The sequence below is a fragment of the Salvelinus namaycush genome, chromosome 29, assembly GCF_016432855.1.
Source record: "Salvelinus namaycush isolate Seneca chromosome 29, SaNama_1.0, whole genome shotgun sequence".
NCBI lineage: Eukaryota > Metazoa > Chordata > Actinopteri > Salmoniformes > Salmonidae > Salvelinus > Salvelinus namaycush.
Genome location: NC_052335.1, coordinates 14517283 through 14536309, shown reverse-complemented (window position 1 = coordinate 14536309; position 19027 = coordinate 14517283). Strand labels below are relative to the sequence as shown.

The following is a 19027-nucleotide window of genomic DNA, read 5'->3' as shown; positions in this document are numbered from 1 at the left end:
ACCCTTTGCTATGAGACTCGACATTTTGGTCAGGTGCATCCTGTTTCCATTGATCATCCTTGAGCTGTTTCTACAACTTGATTGGAGGCCACCTGTGGTAATTCAATTGTTTGGATATGATTTGGAAAGGCACACACCTGTCTATATAAGGTCCACAGTTGACATTGCCTGTCAGAGCAAAAACCAAGCCGTGAGGTCAAAGGAATTGTCCGTATAGCTCCAAGATGACAGGATTGTGTTGAGGCACAGATCTGGGGAAGGTTATCAAAAAATGTCTTCAGCATTGAAGGTCCCCAAGAACACAGTGGCCTCAATTCTTAAATGGAAGAAGTTTGGAACCACTAAGACTCACCAAGCAATCAGGGAGCTGACCAAGAACCTGATGGTCACTCTGACAGAGCTCCAGAGTTCCTCTGTGGAGATGGGAGAACCTTCCAGAAGGACAACCATCTCTGCAGCACTCCACTGATCAGGCCTTTATAGTAGAGTGGCCAGAAAGAAGCAACACCTCAGTAAAAGGCACATGACAGCCAGCTTGGAGTTTTCCAAAAGGCACCTAAAGGATTCTCTGGTCTGATTTAAACCAAGATTGAAGTCTTTGAAACCTGGCACCATCCCTACGGTGAAGCATGTTGCTGGCAGCATCATGCTGTGGGGATGTTTTTCAGCGGCAGGGACTGGGAGACTAGTCAGGATCAAGGGAAAGATGAATGGAGCAAAGTACAGAGAGATCCTTGGTGAAAACCTGCTCCAGAGCGCACAGGACCTCAGACTGGGGCGAATGTTCACCTTCCAACAGGACAACGACCCTGAGCACACAGCCAAGACAACGCAGGAGTGAGTGGCCCAGCCAGTGCCCAGACTTGAACCCGATCGAACATCTCTGGAGAGACCTGAAAAAAGCTGTGCAGCGACACTCCCCATCCATACTGTATATGATGATGGTAAATGTGGGACACTCACACATTTTTACAACAACTTAGTGCCTAAGTCTACGCTTTAGGGCTGAACTGTTTGCGTGCCAAATAGCCTAACCACCAATCACCAAATACTTTTGGGAACAGGCAGAAAAAGTGAATATGCAACTCAATGTTAGGAAGGCGTCCCTGATGTTTGGTATACTCGGTGTGTGTAAATCAGCCCCCCAAAAATCCTGTACCCCTATGGCGATTTATGTTACCCACCTATAGCCATCACTTTATCACATATAGTCGGGCAGTTGCAGATGGGTTATTAGCAATTGGGTGCGGGTGATCAAACAGCTGACCCGCGCACCACTAGTGTGCATGCATGCATTTGTTAGAGAATGGCTCCATGATAACAGCAGCCTCTGGCATCCCCCCTCACTCCCTAACCATCTGTCCCAGATTCCAGAATGGGGAGAGCTGTGCTTGAGGAAGCGGAACTAATTTAACCTTAAGGGGGGGCGGGAAAAAACCATTGCGGCACAAGATGGAGTTATTTATTTATTTGTTTGTATACTCTTGTGATGACCGCATCGCGACACACCACATTGCCTCATCTGGTCCCTTTGGCATACTTTCTCCAACTATTCATGGTCCAGATGTGTTTGCGCACATGCATGTGGATGTTCATGGATGTGCGAGCATGTCAGTGTGTGTGTGTGTGTGTGTGTGTGAGTACCACAGGGAGCAGTGTTGCGTTTTAGCTAGGGAAGGTGGACTGTCGGCTAGGGAGCTGATTAGCCAGACATGGCTAACGCTAGCTCGCCGGTAGAGCGTGTCTCCTTCTCAGGTGGGTGTCCCCTAGGTTGTATTTATTAGTGCAAACCATGGCAAAACGTTTTACGAGTGTTTCTTCAGGTAGTTCAGTTAGGGCCCTCCCTGTTTCAGTCCATTTGCTTCTGTTTGGTCCCTAGTGAATACAACCCAGAGGGTGCTGCCAGAACACAATCCACCAAGTCTGACTCTCGCTCAAACTACATGTTTCCTGTAGACCTAGTACAGATCTAGGATCAGTTCCCCCTACCCCCTCAAAGTGTGTGTGCGTGAATATCCACACATATTGTACAGAATAATATTGTGTGCGCACATTCTCCTACTTTAGGCAGAGCAGGGGGTGTCCTGTCCACAAATGCTTCTACAGCCTATTCGTTTGGCCATATAATCGGATGACATCCCATTGTTGGGCAACTCTTTAAATCTCCATGCACTCAGTAAACCCCATCCATCTTGCCCTCCTGTTCCCCCCCACCCCATTGCACCCCAAACAAACATTACCCCCTGATCCATAGCATGTTGCCCACTAGCCTGTGTGTGTTAACCTTGAATGTATAAGGAAGCGCAGTACTCTCCTGTGTAGTTTGGAGGATTAGGGCAGTATGATGACATAACCGTCCTAAGAGGATCAGTGTTGTGGTTATCCGCGGGGCTCTGGTCGAGCAAGGGGCTTTTCGCCGCTCAGCCCACATGTGGAACGCTCTCTGAAAAAGTGTAACACAAACACGCACACACAGTTACTCTCTCCCACAAACACACATGCAAGCGCGCACTTTCTCACACTCATGACACTTACACAAGCACTCCTACACACAAGCAACGAAACTACACATATATACACACACACACACACACACGGGGGACTAGGCCCAGGGAGAGAGGAGCTCTATAATCCCCAGGGGACACATGCCCTTTAGAGAATGGGAGGGTAAGACATGGCTTTCCCTCTCTCTCCTGTCTTCTTTATTCTCATGGTGATCCCCTTCTCTTTCTCTCAGCCCCCCTCCCTCTCGCTCTCTCTTCCTTTCTCTCAATTTCACCCAGACTTTCTCTCACTCTCCTTTCGGCGGTCTATGTGTGTTTATTTTTCCCGTGGGCCTCATCAGTGAGGCTGTGTCGCCCGGGTGCACTGGAGCGTGGTTCTGCGTGCCTGTGGCTTTCTGTGTGTGTGGGGCACATCCTGCCTGAGTTGAGTCAGTCCCCTCTCCCTCTACTATCGTCCACTCCATCCCTCCTGTCTGTGAGGCAGAGCCCACACATACACGCACCCGGGATTCACTCACTGAAGCTGGGGAAACACTTGGGAGGTAAGGCGATCTCAACCCTCCATCTGAACCACGCAGCCAACTCGGGACTGTGTGCATTTGTTGTATATTTACAGACACTATAGCTGCTCTGCAGAAATAAAGCTGTTGATAGTCTAGTGATAGTTTGTAGATGGACTACAGACACGTTCTGGTTGAAAGACAACCGACGTGCAGTTGACATGTTACGGACTTTGTAGAGCATCTACAGATGTGTACCATTTCAACATTGAAGAATAGCCCGATATCTCAACGAGAGAGCTTTTCTAACTGTTTGAACTTTTTCTACCTGTCTCTCAAAGCGAAAGTGAGTCTGCACTTAAAAAATTGATTAAAAGTATAATATGGCGATTGATGATCGTGATGTGATTCATTCAGTAATAGTGATGCAATAGGAGAACAAACATAGTCGGTAGAAGTGGCACTGTGATGACAAGGAAATTGTCAAAAGTTTGAATCGCACAAGCAGGTCGTTTTGGATTGCTGTGTCAAACTGTTGTGGATCTTGGTCGCTCTGTGAAATCTGGTACTGAATTCCAAATGTGGAATCAGAGATGTGTGTGTGGGACAGAGACTAGGACTATTCGCAGCTGGCTAGCATATCCCAAAACATCAGCCCCCATCTCTTTTCCATGTTTTTTTCCTGCCTCGCTAACTCGTTACTAGTCCTTGATTTCAGCTCTTCCCTGCTCCCCTGCCTTGCCCCACTCTCTTCAGGTAACGACGGACAGCAGGAATGAGCAATGGCACAACAGTGGATGCATCACAATAATATCTATTTTCTCCTGAAATGTATACTCGTTCACTACTTAGCACAAATCTAAAATCATTGGATTGGTGGTGTGGGCTAGGGGGGAGTTTCCACCATATTTCTTATACCAGTCATTTCCTCTTAAATCAGTGAAGGGAAGTGAACAAGTGCAAACTTTGGGAGGAAGGAGGGATAATCGAGATGAAGCCAGTGTGTTGAGTCTGCTTGGGATTAGAAATGGGCAATTCCACGGTAACGGAATTACGCAGAGACTGATGTTTTACATAAAAAATGTATGCCAAACAAAAAACATTGATTTCAAAGTTTAACAAGCCATACATCCTCTATGCACAATGACTACTTTGAATAATTTACACAGTAAATCCATTAAAAAAATATATATATTTACTGGAAAAATTGGCCAGATGCAAAGTTCGGTAACAGAATAACGGTAAAATGTTCCTCAGTTTAATTCTGTTACCTAACTTTGTATCTGCACAGTACTTCCTGAAAATTAGATTTTGTAACATTTTCTGTGGACATTTATGAAAGTAGTCCTTGTGCATATGGTTTGTTAAACTAAACTTTGAAATCAATGGTTTTTGTTTGGTATACATTTTAAAGCTCAATATCTGATTCTTATCATAATTCTGTTACCATGGGATTACCCAAATGTAGCTTTCTCTTGTCTGGCTTTTTCAGAAGGATTTCCAGTGGGTGGACCCTCCATTTTAATCTAATAAGGCAATCGGCAATTGGTAACCGTCCAGTGACATTGTGGTCTCCGAGCCATTCCCAATTTTTTACTGGGTAATCCCAGAGCGTTAACGGGACACATGCACACACACAAACCTTTTGTGATGTGTAACTTTGAAGTTAAGGTCTACATTGGTCAGTCCAAAATGTTTTTTATTTTTTATTCTGTCATCGAAAAAAAATCGATTTCCTATTAAAGTTATTTACGGTTCCTATGCCTTTAGTTTTCCATGTGGACTAATTTATCAGTGAATTTTGAAAGGAGCATAGTGAACAGACCTGGATTGGTTTTACCTCTTGTAGTTCATAGCAACACATCAGCCAGAGCTTGTACTTATTATGATGTCTTATATAGATTGGCAAATTCTTTTTCCAATTCTATCACTTAAGAAAGTGGCAGAATTACATTTTCTTTTGTACGATCTGTCTTTCCCCTCCTGACGTTCTGCTCCCCCCTCTTAATCTGTGTAGTAAAACAGAACTCAGCATTGGTCACTGCAACCCTTTTTATCGTGATGTCTTTTTTACACTTCGAAGGACCTGTGGCCTTTTGTATCAAGAGTCTCAGAGTAGGAGCGCGAAGTTAAGATCAGTTTTGCCAGCAAATAAGATTATATGGACAGAGGTCGACCTGATCCTAGGTCAGCAATCCTACTCTGAAAAGCTTGATACATACGGCCCCAGATTTGGTCAGGGTCTGTGAAGTTTGCATACCATTTTCAGAAGACCAAAAACCAGAACAAAGTAGACGACACACAGTTGTCTTGATTTCCAAATTTTCCTTCATATCTTGCTGAGCTATAGTGTGCTGTTTGATGTGTGTAAGACAACCATGACATTTAATCTCCCCTTTTTCAATACACTTTCCATAGGCCCTGGCTAGGGGTTCTTTGCCATTTCAATACTGCTTATGGCTCTGAGGCTCTGCCGAAGCCAGGCAACACCTTTGGAGGTAGCTATGCTCTTTCAATAAGGTTTACCCTAGTTCAGCTATGTGCTTTGAAGAGGATGCATTACTGTCTAAACACAGTTTACATCATCCTTGTGTATGCAGCTTTAGGTGTGTTTATGTTACCCACCTATAGCCATTGGACTTCAAGAAAGGTATTTGTTTCCACAACCCGGCTGGTTTGAAGTCGGGACTCGAGGGATGAGAAGAAGGTTTGACTTGACCTCTGAACCGATAGAGGCTCTGTTCCACCAGGACAGTCGGAGAACACAGGAATTATTGTTTCCCCCCGAGTTCCGGCCTTCGAGGACATGTGCTTAGTCCAATTATCCACCCCCTCCCAGTGCCCCATTGCCATAGTGACCCTATCGCTGCCCCGCATGATGTTGTGATAGGAACTGAGCGCCGTCTGTGTAAAGAGACTGATACTGTTGCTCTCACAGCTGCGATTCACCCGGCTGCTAAATTGAGTCAAGTCGTTTGCGGCAGTCCATATTGACCCCGGTCTAGATCCGGACGGCAGTGGTCCTGTTGAGTATTGCTGCATTAGACTAAAATAAGGAAGATTTATTTTCATGAGTGGATGGTTAGGGGGCTGGAACATAATTAGTTGATTGCAAATTGACCCCAAGAAGCCCAAACAGATATAATATTTGACTGGTACCCCGTGTATATAGACAAGTTATTGTAACTCTATTATTTCCTTATTTTCTTGCTCTCTGTATTGTTGGGAAGGGCCGTAAGTAAGCATTTCACTCTTAGTCTACACTTGTTGTTTGCAAAGCATGTGACAAATAAAATTAGATTGAAAACATTATAATTTCATACCTTACCTACATTTGTATGCAATAACATACACTATATATACAAAGTATGTGGACACCCCTTCAAATTTAGTTGATTTGGCTATTTCAGACATACCCGTTGCTGACAGGTGTATAAAATCGAGCAAACAACCATGCAATCTCCATAGATAAACATTGGCAGTAGAATGGCCGTACTGAAGTGCTCAGTGACTTTCAATGCGGCACCGTCATAGGATGCCACCTGTCCAACAAGTCAGTTCGTCAAATTTCTGTTCGTCGGGAGCTTCATGAAATGCTTTCCAAGGCTGCACACAAGCCTAAGATCACCATGCACAATGCGAAGCGTCGGCTGGTGTAGTCTAAGCTCGCCGCCTTTGGACTCTGGAGCAGTGGAAACATGTTCTCTGAAGTGATGAATCATGGTTATTATTGACTGTATGTTTGTTTTACTCCATGTGTAACTCTGTGTTGTTGTATGTGTCGAACTGCTTTGCTTTATCTTGGCCAGGTCGCAATTGTAAATGAGAACTTGTTCTCAACTTGCCTACCTGGTTAAATAAAGGTGAAATAAAAAATGGTTCTCCATCTGGCAGTATGACGGACAAATCAGAGTTTGGCGGATGTCAGGAGAACGCTACCTGCCCCGATGCATAGTGCCAACTGTAAAGTTTGGTGGAGGAATAATGGTCTGTGCCTGTTTTTCATGATTAATAGGCCCCTTAGTTTCATTGAAGGGAAATGTTAATGTGACATCATACAATAATATTCTAGACGATTCTGTGCTTCCAACTTTGTCAACAGTTTGGGGCAGGCCCTTTCCTGTTTCAGCATGACAATGCCCCCATGCAAAAAGCAAGGTCCATACAGAAATGGTTTGTCGAGATCGGTGTGAAAGACCTTGACCAGCCTGCACAGAGCCTTGACCTCAACCCCATCGAACACCTTTGGGATGAATTGGAACGCAGACTACCAGCCAGGCCTAATCGCCCAACATCAGTGCCTGGCCTCACTAATGCTCTTGTGGCTGAATGGTAGCAAGTCCCCGCAGCAATGTTCCAACATCTAGTGGAAAGCCTTCACAAAAGAGTGGAGGCTGTTATAGCAGCAAAGGGGGGACCAACTCCATATTTAAAACAAATGTTAAAAAAATTAAGGGGACCAACTCCATATTAATGCCCATGATTTTGGAATGAAATGTTCGACGAGCAGATGTCCACATACTTTTGGTCATGTAGTGTATATCGCTCTATTATGTGTGGGAATACTTGGGAACAGATTTCCAAAATCAAAATAACTTCGAGCTGATTTGCTGGTGTTTTTAGTCTTTTATGTCCAACAATTTAAATAAAATCACTCGCAGGCCGAATTTGGCTCACGGGCCGCCAGTTGGGGAACCCCGATCTACAACATGCCATTTAGCAGTATATACCACTTACAGTAGTCCGTGCATACGTTTTCATATGGATGGCGCCAGCGGGAATCAAACTTGCAATCATGGAGTTGCAAGCGCCATTCTCTACTGAGCCACACAGGACCACATATATTATATAACCAGCATTGAACTGTAAAAAAAATGCAATGAGTAAATAGATAAATTAATGGATAGATATAAATAAATATAATTAATAAATAGATATACCCGCAGGCAATATTTTGCTGTGTCCCAAAACAAACTTGTGTGCAGAAGCTTCCCTGGGCTAATTGTTTGTAGGCTGTACTGTGTACACCCACTACTAAAATAATGACCATCCCAGCACTGGGCGATCTCTATGCTTTGATTGTCCTCCCCGCAGTTAGTGTGGTTTTTTCTATCTAGATTATGGGTCTGCTGCTGACCGCTGTAGCTCATTTTCTTTTTCTGGCTGAGCCAATGTGCTCTGGCTCTTCGGCTTCATTCCAAATGGCACCCTAATCCCTATAGTGCACTACTTTTGACTAGATCCCTGAGATATAGGGGAAAGGGTGCCATTTGGGATGCAGAATTCCTCTTCAGGGCTGAGGAGATAAACAAATGGATAACACATCAGAACATCCCTACTAACGTCTATCTCCTGTTCTCCCTCTCACTTCCTTTTTTTCTCTTTCCCTTATCTCTCTATCCCACCACTCCTTTTTTCTCCCTCTCCCTCTCTACCACTCCTTTCCGCTCTCCACCTATCCCTTCTTTCTCTCTGCCACTCCCTTCTCTCTTTCTCTCCCTCTTTTTTTTTCTCTCCCTCTCTCCCTTTCTCGCTCTCTCTCTCTCTCTCCCCCTCTCTCACTTTCTATGTTCTCTTTTCCCCTCTCACTTTGTGTGTAGGTGGGGAACCCCCGCGTGGAGCTCACGCTCTCGGAGCTGCAGGAGATGGCCACACGGCAACAGCAGCAGATCGAGGCCCAGCAACAGATGCTTGTTGCCAAGGTAACCTATGGTGTGTTTGTGTACACATCATTTTCTTTACTTACTGGAAGAAACGCTTTATAAGAGGGTCAGAGCTACTGTATTCCAGGGGTATTCAAATCCCAGTCTGGAGGTCCAGAGTGCTGCTGGTTCTGTTCTACCTGATAATTAATTGCACCCACCTGGTGTCCCAGGTCTAAATCTGTCCTTGATTAGAGATTTGTCCACTTTGGGGTGGTTTGATAGTATTAAATTGTTCCCCACAAGCCCCTGATCAAATAGATATGATACCCTCTCCAAAAAAATAGCTTTTTATGTTTTTTACACTTTTCTATATCTTGTTGTATGGGAGTTTAAGCAATAGAATGTTTGCAGGCTGATTTTAAGGAATGTTGAGACAAGTTGGAATGTTCACATGCTCATTGAAAATGACTATTAAACAACAATGGAACATTCTATTGGGTGGATCTCATCTTAAAAAACATTTTGCCATCCATAGCTAATGATTTACGTAGACTCATCATTGAAACAACAATGTTACAAATGGTAGAACTACATAGGCTACTTGTTTTAGGGAAATTGGTCATACTGGGATATAATACAAGTGCAAGAGATTCAAATCTAGTAGTGTATTGGTTTTATAGTTGTCACTTGTAGTCTGTTGCATAGCAATATAGCATAGAGATGTTGAAGAGGACGCTAGTGCCCAAAAGCCTGTTTTAGCATAGGCTGTGCCATTGAGGACTTTAACCATTTTGAAGTAGTCAACCGGGTGGGACTACCTATGGGTTAAGGAAGGATCACATAATTCTCTGCAGGTCATCAGGAGGGATTAGTCAATTATACTCGTGAGTGAATATTCCATACCTGTAGGTGGCAGTAAATCGCCAACCTTGACTTTATACTGGTTCAAATAACACACTCCAGGTGGCAGTATGCACCCTTTAAGTTTTTTACCAACTCATGGATGTAGTAGACTCCATAATGGGACAGATACAACGTTGTGATCTCTATAAATGTCTATGACCCTATGGTTAAATCAGCAATAGCTAAGCATTATTATTTAGACTTTTTCTAGCTTTAAGTAAAGTTTGGTGCACTCATTATGAAGGCATTTAGTGAAAATGGGTTACCTGTACCTCTTTTCTGGATGTGATGCACTCCTAAGGGATTTTCATACAGAGTGCAATGTACTGGGCAGGTTTCACATCAGATTTCCTGATGTTAACACAATTTATAGAATCCAATTGCATATCATTTTAATTAATAGATATCAGTGAATGCTCTAGAACATTTTGAAAGTGTTTTAATTCGGGGTGCAACGGTACACATTTGTACTGAACCGTTTGGTGCTGCGACCTCGGTTCGTTCGGCACTGTAAATCCAAATGAATACCGGTATTTAAAAAACACACACACAAAAAAAAAACACTGTGCCTATGCTGCGTTGTATGCCTCTTGAGTAAATCAGCTGAAAAAACCTTTCAGGCTATTCCATTAAAATAACTAGAACCTGTCCGCATGTTGTAATCAAACTTCTAATCTCAATTGACTAATTTCAAACTGTCCTTTTGTGAGGCGCAGCCGGGAACTAGTTCTGTACAATGGCGAGTGGTGGGATCGATAAACCAGGAGGATTCTCCATCGTTTAAATGTTTACTTCCCAGTAGATACCAACGGCGATAGACCTTAAGAGTATGTCGCCACTGCTCAACGAGAATAGCCTATGCAGCTGCCAACACCTCAAACATGTTGACACATTTACGCCGACATCACCCCAGTATTCCTACCACCGGAGCAAGACAGAAACGCAAAAAAAACAATAACACGACTTCGTCTCCCCTCTCCATTCAAGCGGCAGCCCTTCACAGAGGATTCTGACCGGACCAAAGAAATTGTAATAGCGATAGGTATGTCTATATCTACAGATATGCCCCTATTCTCAGTGGTTGAGAAGAATAGGGGGTTTCAGCATCTCGTGAAAGGTGCTCGAGCCATGTTACAAACTTTGTCCTCTGGCACTCATTTAAGCAAACAGGTAGTACACGCAAGCTGAAGTTGTCAATGAATTGGCCAATTCACCATGTGTACCTCTTACTACGGATAGATGGACCTCCAGGGCTACAGAGAGCTTCTTAACAGTGACAGCCCGTCACATTACCCAGGAATGGGAAATGAGAAGCACTTTGCTACCCCTTTATGAGAGTCACACAAGTGCGCATATATTTCTCTATGTAAGAAAACATTATAGCATAGGCCTGTCTGAGCCACGGTCACATATTGATTTCACATGCACATTGCACTTTATTTTAGTGTTATAATAATTTGGTGGGTGCTTATTTTTTATCTATTTCACACGTACACGTGTGTATTGAAAATGTGTTTTTTGCATATCCCGCTCTCCCTGAGACCGCCTCGTAGAGTGCGGTCAAGGCCAGGGTCTGCCATTATTAGCGGCAACTCTGGAACAATTAGGGTTAAGTGCCTTTCTCCAAGGGCACATCAATTAGGCCTGGCTCGCAGTCGGCGTTCCAATTCATCCCAAAGTTGTTCTATGGTTTTGAGGTCAGCTCTGTGCAGGCCAGTCAAGTTCTTCCACACCAATCTCGACAAACCATTTCTCTATGGACCTCACTTTGTGCACGGGGACATTGTCATGCTGAAACAGGAAAGGGTCCTCCCCAAACTGTTGCCACAAAGTTGGAGCACAGAATCGTCTAGAATGTCATTGTATGCTGTAGCGTATAATGTCCCTTCACTGGAACTAAGGGGCCTAGCACGAACCATGAAAAACAGCCCAAGACCATTATTCCTCCACACAACTTTACAGTTGGACCTATGCATTGGGGTAGGTGGCGTTCTCCTGGCATCCGCCAAACTCAGATTTGTCCATTGAACTGCCAGATGGTGAAGTGTGATTCATCACTCCAGAAAACATGTTTTAACTGCTCCAGAGTCCAATGGCGGTGAGCTTTTCACCACTCCAGCCGACGCTTGGAATTGCGCACGGTGATCTTCAGCTTGTGTGAGGCTGCTCTGCCATGGAAACCGATATCATGAAGCTCCCGATGAACAGTTCTTGTGTTGAAGTTGCTTCCAGAGGCAGTTTGGAACTCCAGTAGTGAGTGTTGCAATCGAGGACAGATGTGCTACGCACTTCAGCACTCTGCGGCCTACCACTTTGCGGCTGAGCCGTTGTTGCTTCCAGTTCACAATAACAGCACTTACAGTTGACCGGGGCCGCTCTAGCAGGGCAGAAATTTGACGAACTGACTTGGTGGAATCCTATGACTGTACCACGTTGAATGTCACTGAGCTATTCAGTAAGGCCATTCTACTGCGAATGTTTGTCTATGGAGATTGCATGGCGGTGTGCTCGGTTTTATACACCTGTCAGCAACCGGTGTGGCTGAAATAGCCAAATCCACAAATTTGAAGGGGTGTCCACATACTTTTGTGTGTATATAGTGTATGATTTGTGATCATACACTGAGTATAGCAAACATTAGAAACGCCTTCCTAATATTTAGTTGTACACCCCTCTTTTGCCCTCAGAACAGCCTCAATTCGTCGCCGCATGGACTCTACATGGTGTCGGAAGCGGTCCACAGGGATGCTTGCCCATGTTGACTCCAATGCTTCCCACAGTTGTCAAGTTGGCTGGATGTCCTTTGGGTGGTGGACCGTTCTTGATACACATGGGAAACTGTTGAGTGTGAAAAACCCAGCAGCGTTGTAGTTCTTGACACTCAAATTGGTGCGCCTGGCACCTACTTCCATACCCCATTCAAAGGCACTTAAATATGTTGTCTTGCCCATTCACACGCATACACAATCCATGTCTCAATTGTCTCCAGGCTTAAAAATAATTCTTTAACCTGTCTCCTCTCCATCTACACTGATTTGAAGTGGATTTAACAAGTGATATCAATAAGGGAACATAGCTTTCGCCAGGATTCACCTGGTCAGTCTGTCATGGAAAGAGCGCTGTGTACAGTGCATTCGGAAAGTATTCAAACCCCTTGGCTTTTTCCACATTTTGTTACGTTATAGCTTTGTTCTAAAATGGATTCAATAGTTTTTTCCCCTCAATCTACACACAATATCCCATAATGACAAGGGAAAAAAACGTTTTTTTAGAAAAATTGAAAAATTTCTTAGTGTTTAAACATACCTTATTTACGTAAGTATTCGGACCCTTTGCTATGACACTCCAAATTGAGCTCAGGTGCATCATGTTTCCATTGATCATCCTCAAGATGTTTCTACAACTTGATTGGAGTCCACCTGTGGTAAATTCAATTGATTGGAAATGATTTGGAAAGGCACACACCTGCCTATATAAGGTCCCACAGTTGACAGTGCATGTCAGAGCAAAAACCAAGCCATGAGGTGGAATGAGTTGTCTGTAGAACTCCAAGACAGGATTGTTTCGAAGCACAGGTCTGGGGAAAGGTACCAAAACATTTCTGCAGCATTTCACTATTCTTGTGCATGTAACATTTAAAACTTTCCAAACTCAGTTGTGGGAGAGAAAGGAAACTGCATAGTTATTTCACAATGAAGCCAATGGTGTCTTTAAAACAGTTACAAAGTTTAATGACTGTGATAGGAGAAAACTGAGGATGGATCAAGAATATTGTAGTTACTCCATAATAGTAACCTTACTGACAGTGAAAAGAAAGAAGCATGTACAGAATAACAATATTCAAAAAATTGCATCCTGTTGGCAAAATTGCACTAAAGTAACACTGCAAAAAATATGACAAAGCAATTCACTTTTTGTCCTGAATACAAAGTGTTATGTTTAGGGCAAATCCAATACAACACATTACTGAGTATCACTCTCCATTTTTTCAAGCATAGTGGTGGCTGCAACATGTTATGGGTATGTTTTTAATCGTTAAGGACTGGGGAGTTTTTCAGGATAAAAAAAAGAAACGTAATGGAGCTAAGCACAGGCAAAATCCTAGAGGTAAACCTGGTTTAGTCTGCTTTCCACCAAACACTGGGAGGTCAATTCACCTTTCAGCAGGACCGTAACTAAAATACAAAGCCAAATCTAAACTGGAGTTGCTTACCAAGAAGACAGTGAATGTTCCTGAGTGCTCGAGTAGTCTACTTCAATCTATGGCAAGACCTGAAAATGGTTGTCTAGCAATGATCAACAATAAAATTGATAGAGCTTTAAGTAATTTGAAAATAATAATTTGTCAAATGTTGCACAATCCAGGTGTGGAAAGCTCTTACAGATTTACAGCTCTAATAGCTGTCTAAGGTCCTCCTACAAAGTATTGACTCAGGGATGTGAATTCTTATGTAAATTAGATTTTTGTATTTCATTTTCAATAAATTAGCAAACATTTCTAAAAACATGTTTCAATTTGTCATTATGGGGTATTGTGTGTAGTGGGTGAGAAATTAATTTAATCCCTTTTTTATTCAGGCTGGAACAACATTTTTACATTTACATTTACATTTTTAGTCATTTAGCAGACGCTCTTATCCAGAGCGACTTACAGTAGGTTGCATACATTTTATTACATTTTTACATACTGAGACAAGGATATCCCTACCGGCCTAACCCGGACGACGCTATGCCAATTGTGCGTCGCCCCACGGACCTCCCGGTTGCGGCCGGCTGCGACAGAGCCTGGGCGCGAACCCAGAGACTCTGGTGGCGCAGCTAGCATTGCGATGCAGTGCCCTAGACCACTGCGCCACCCGGGAGGCCGGGAGAATTTTTGGGGGAATAAGTCAAGGGGTGTGAATACTTTCTAAAGGCACTGTAGATCACTTTATTTCCCGCTTCTGTTCCTCAAATGTTATTTTTTGTTTTTCGTTTCTGTTCCCTCAACCATATTCAACCCATGCTTTGAGGTCCAGACTTGAATTTGATGGTGCCCATTTTCCATCCATAAGAAGACGTCCGATGTCAGGCTTTCAGGAAAGCAAAGGGTCACATGCTTTTGTTATAGTCCAGCACTTAAACTCCCGATTCAACAAATATCAACGTCAATGTATAATCTCTAAAGTTTTCAGGTATTATTTCAGTGTTGTTGGCAGTAGTCTATGTTTTCCTGCAAAATGTAGCACAACACAGAAAAATTACATTCATTTATAATTTTCAATGGCACTTTTTATGACCGTGGAAATACAATTTTTATGCCAGTATTTAAATGTCATGACCTCGATAATCACATGTTTAGTTTAGCCTATATCTTGTGAAATATCATTGGGAAGACATTAGAAATATTAGTTGCAACAGTTGTTCAAACTGTTCAGTCATCTGAGCCATGGGGCTGAGTAGTTGGGTGTCAGTGAGGCCACTGCAGGTCTGGCCATTTTATAGCTTCTATTCACTTAGCCAGTGAAGGCCTGCATCCTAAATGGACCCCTATTCCCTAGGTAGTGCACATTAGGGCGGCACGTAGTCTAGCGGTTAGTGTTGGGTATGTGACAACATTTATTCATTTTTTTTTTTTTTTAAAGTAGTGCACTATAGGGAATACAGGGTCCTTTGGAACACATCCAAACACTTCTGGATTCAGTAGGGACTAGGGAGCATACGTTCCGCCATGCTGCTGGCCTGTGTGTGTGTGCGCGCACATGATTAATGCTGTCCATTGCAGAGACTTGGGGCTGAATTCCATTATGTGGAGAGTGAGGCAGGCAGGTTTTTGTGTGCCGCCTTGTGGTTGTCATTTTATTTTTCTCATTTTATCCATTTGCATTTGTGGTCCAGCCAGCCAAATTCACCCTACCTCCACTGAAGGACATTCGGAGCATTTCTTTGTTGGTCTTGAGTGGGTCCACATTAGCTATTATTCACCAGCTATAACGCATTGACCAAGAGATAATATGTAGGCAGTCTATATTTCTGTACACACCCATAATAATAAAAATGTTTCCCAGGTGCTGGATCTGAAAGGGTAACGTAGAACAAAACTATAAATCCTCACACTGGTATGATGTTCCCAAGGTCTTTAAGACAAGGACAATGTTTCGACTCCAAACTAGGTCGTCATCATGATTGACCGATTTGGCCGTGCAGGGAACCTCTGTGCCAAATGGCAGAGAAGTGATTATATTTTTAAAAGTAGGTCTACTTGAAACCCTGCAGTCATTTGGAAACATTGGCCTGTCATCTCCTCTCTTGGAACTTGAATTAGAGCAACACACAGTTGAGAAACTCAGAGAGATGAAGTCATTCCTCTTCCTTTTCCTTTCCTCCTTCAGAGTTCAGACCCAGTCGCTAATGTATTTCTTATATGGACATCCGTTTATATTATTAATGATGAATAGATGAACTTTTAGCTATTAGATGGAAGCTCATCTGTATATCAGGGTCTTGTGAGGACTGTTGTGTGTGCTTGCGTGCCAGCAATGTGTGATCAAAGTGTGCAACACAAGTGTGTGTGACCGGTGGAGTGTATGTATGAAGTGTAACATGGGCTTAAACCACGAATGTCACATGCTGTTACAGATTGCTGTGTTGTCCATGCACACGTGCAGATGATGTTCACACCTTCAAATGTGTTCGCTATGCATCAGGTTGAAGACCGTTGACCATTTCTAATCACTCTTTTCCCCCCTCTCCATCCCTTTCCATCTCCCCTTCTTGCTTTCTCCTTCCCTGTCTCTCTCTCTAATTTTCTTTCTCTCCCTCTATCTGTAGGAGCAGCGTCTGCGCTACCTGAAGCAGCAGGAGCGGCGGCAGCAGCAGTCGGTGTCTGAGAGCGAGAAGCTGCAGAGGCTCAAAGAGCGCGTGGAGAGCCAGGAGGCCAAGCTTAAGAAGATCCGCGCCATGAGGGGTCAGGTGGACTACAGCAAAGTCATCAACGGCAACCTGTGTAAGTTTACACATGTATAAACACACCCACCACGTGTACGCTGTGTCCATCCACCTCACCCCAACTCACCTCTACACTGTGTGTGTCCACGTGTGTGTATGTGCGTCCCATGTTATCCACAATGTGTGTACTATGGACCACAATGGAAATAAGTAATTCAACTTTTTTTATGTCATCCTCAATGATTTTTTTATAAACTGGGTGGTTCGAGCCCTGAATGCTGATTGGCTGACAGACGTGGTATATCAGACCGTATACCACGGGTATGACAAAACATTTTAGTTTTACTACTCTAATTACATTGGTAACCAGTTTATAATAGCAATAAGGCACCTCGGGGGCTTGTGATATATGGCTGATATACCACGGCTAAGGGCTGTATCCAGGCGCTCTGTGTTACGTTGTGCATAAGAACAGCCCTTAACCGTGGTATATTGGCCACATACCACACCTCCTCAGGCCTTGTTGCTTAAATATATCAGGTTGTCTTTTGATGGGGTGGTTTCCTGGACACAGTTTAAGTTTAGTCCTGGATTTAAAAGTACATTGAAAAACGCTTTTAAGTCAAGGATTAGACTTAAAATGTGTGGGAAACCGCACCTATATGTGTGATTAACTCAACTAAATCCTAAAACCTCCTCCCTCCACCCCTAAAGCGGCAGAGATTGAGCAGGTGAGTGGGCTGTTCCAGGAAAAGCAGGTGGAGCTGCAGTCAGCTGTGCTGCGGGTAGAGCAGCTGAGTCTGCAGCTGGAGGACCTGCGGCGGGGAAAGCTCAATGGCCTGCAGTCTGCGCTGGGAGGACAGGTCACCAGCACTGCAGCCCTGGAGCTGCGCAAACTCTACCAGGAGCTGCAGGTAGAGTTTAGTGTTCTGAACTAATGTTCCATCACAAACCCTCTGCTCCAGTGCCCAACTTTTGATCCCGATCAAAATTATCCTGTATTGTATCAGTACTGTTCCCCCATTTCAATGTTGTTCGCCTTCATTTTACCCAATTGTCAATGGTTCACTGTTCAGCCTTCAACACTATAGTGCCCTCCAAGCTCATCACTAAGCTCGGGACCCTGGGTCTGAACCCCGCCCTATGCAACTGGGTCCTGGACTTCCTGACGGGCCGACCCCAAGTGGTGAAGGGAGGCAGCAATACCTCTGCTATGCTGATATCATCACGGGCGACCCACAAGGTTGCGTGCTTAGCCCATTCCTGTTCTCCCTGTTCACCCACGACTGCCTAGCCACGCGACATAAGTGATAGGCCTGATTACCAACAACGACGAGACCACCTACAAGGAGGAGTTGAGGGTACTGGTGGAGTGTTGCCAGGAAAATAACCTCTCCCTCAACGTGGAGAGGGTGAAAAGCTTCAAATTCCTTGGTGTACACATCACTGACAACCTGAAATGGTCTATCCACACAGACAGTGTGGTGAAGAAGGCACAACAGTGCCTCTTCAACCTCAGGGGGCTAAAGAAATGTGGCTTGGCCCCTAAGACCCTCACAAATTTCTACAGATGCATCATTGAGAGCATCCTGTCGGGCTGTGTAACCGCCTGGTACGGCAACTGCACCATCCGTAAACGAGGACTCCAAAGGTAGTGCTGTCAGCCCAAAGCTGCCCTCCAGGACATCTACAGCACCCGGAGTCACAGGAAGGCCAAGAAGATTATCAAGGACCTCAGCCACCCGAGCCACGGCCTGTTCACCCCGCTACTATCTAGAATGCGGACTGTTAAATGGTCACCACTAGCTGGCCTCCGCCCAATACACTGTCCTGAACTTCAGTCACTGTTACTAGCCAGCTAGTTGCTCATTCTAATATTTCTATATTCTTAATACCTTTTGATTTTGGGGATTTGCATGTATTGTTAGGTATTACTGCACTGTTGGAGCTAGGAACATAAGCATTTCGTTACACCCGCAATAACATCTGGAAAATATGTGCACGCGATTTGATTTGTTGTATTGTATGTGATATGTTAGAGATTTGATCCAGTGTTATAATTGCATCCAAAAAAGAGGGACTACATCTGAAGGGGAGCATCATTTAACGCAACACAGGATCATTTTGATTTGGATTAAATGTTTTGAAAATCTGGGCCCAGAGGACTCAGTGGGGTGGTCCAGCAAACTAACCCGCTGCCTCTGGATCGCATGTACTGTTTACTACCGCTGCGAGCATGGGTCTCTCTCCTATCTACTTCTCTCTTTCAATCCTGTCGAATAAACAAAAGAATAGGTATGGAGTAGAACTGCCCCAAAATAAACCCTGCCTCAGACTCACTAAAACGCTACCCTTCGACTCTTTCCCTGCATCCAAATAATCTGTCTTTTCTCCCAAAGTTTGCACTTGTGCACTCCTTCCGTGCGTTAAAAATCATTGGATTGGTAGGCGAAACAAACGCAAAGGACTATCTCCTTAGCCGTTTCTTCTGTGTGAACTGATGCGCTTTTCAGAAAAGTGCAACTTCAAAACTTCACAATGGGGAAAC

The 19027-nt window shown here is 44.0% G+C and overlaps 1 protein-coding gene across 3 annotated transcripts in view; it reads left to right on the top strand.

Annotated features, from left to right (window-relative positions):
* Positions 1-19027, top strand: part of ppp1r13bb (protein phosphatase 1, regulatory subunit 13Bb) — an 89820-nt gene that overhangs the window by 44858 nt on the left and 25935 nt on the right. For all 3 annotated transcript variants that reach the window (XM_038968183.1, XM_038968182.1, XM_038968184.1), the window contains exons 6-8: positions 8605-8706; positions 16363-16537; positions 17194-17393. In XM_038968183.1, the coding sequence (XP_038824111.1) occupies positions 8605-8706; positions 16363-16537; positions 17194-17393 (477 nt within the window). The remainder of the gene's footprint in view (positions 1-8604; positions 8707-16362; positions 16538-17193; positions 17394-19027) is intronic.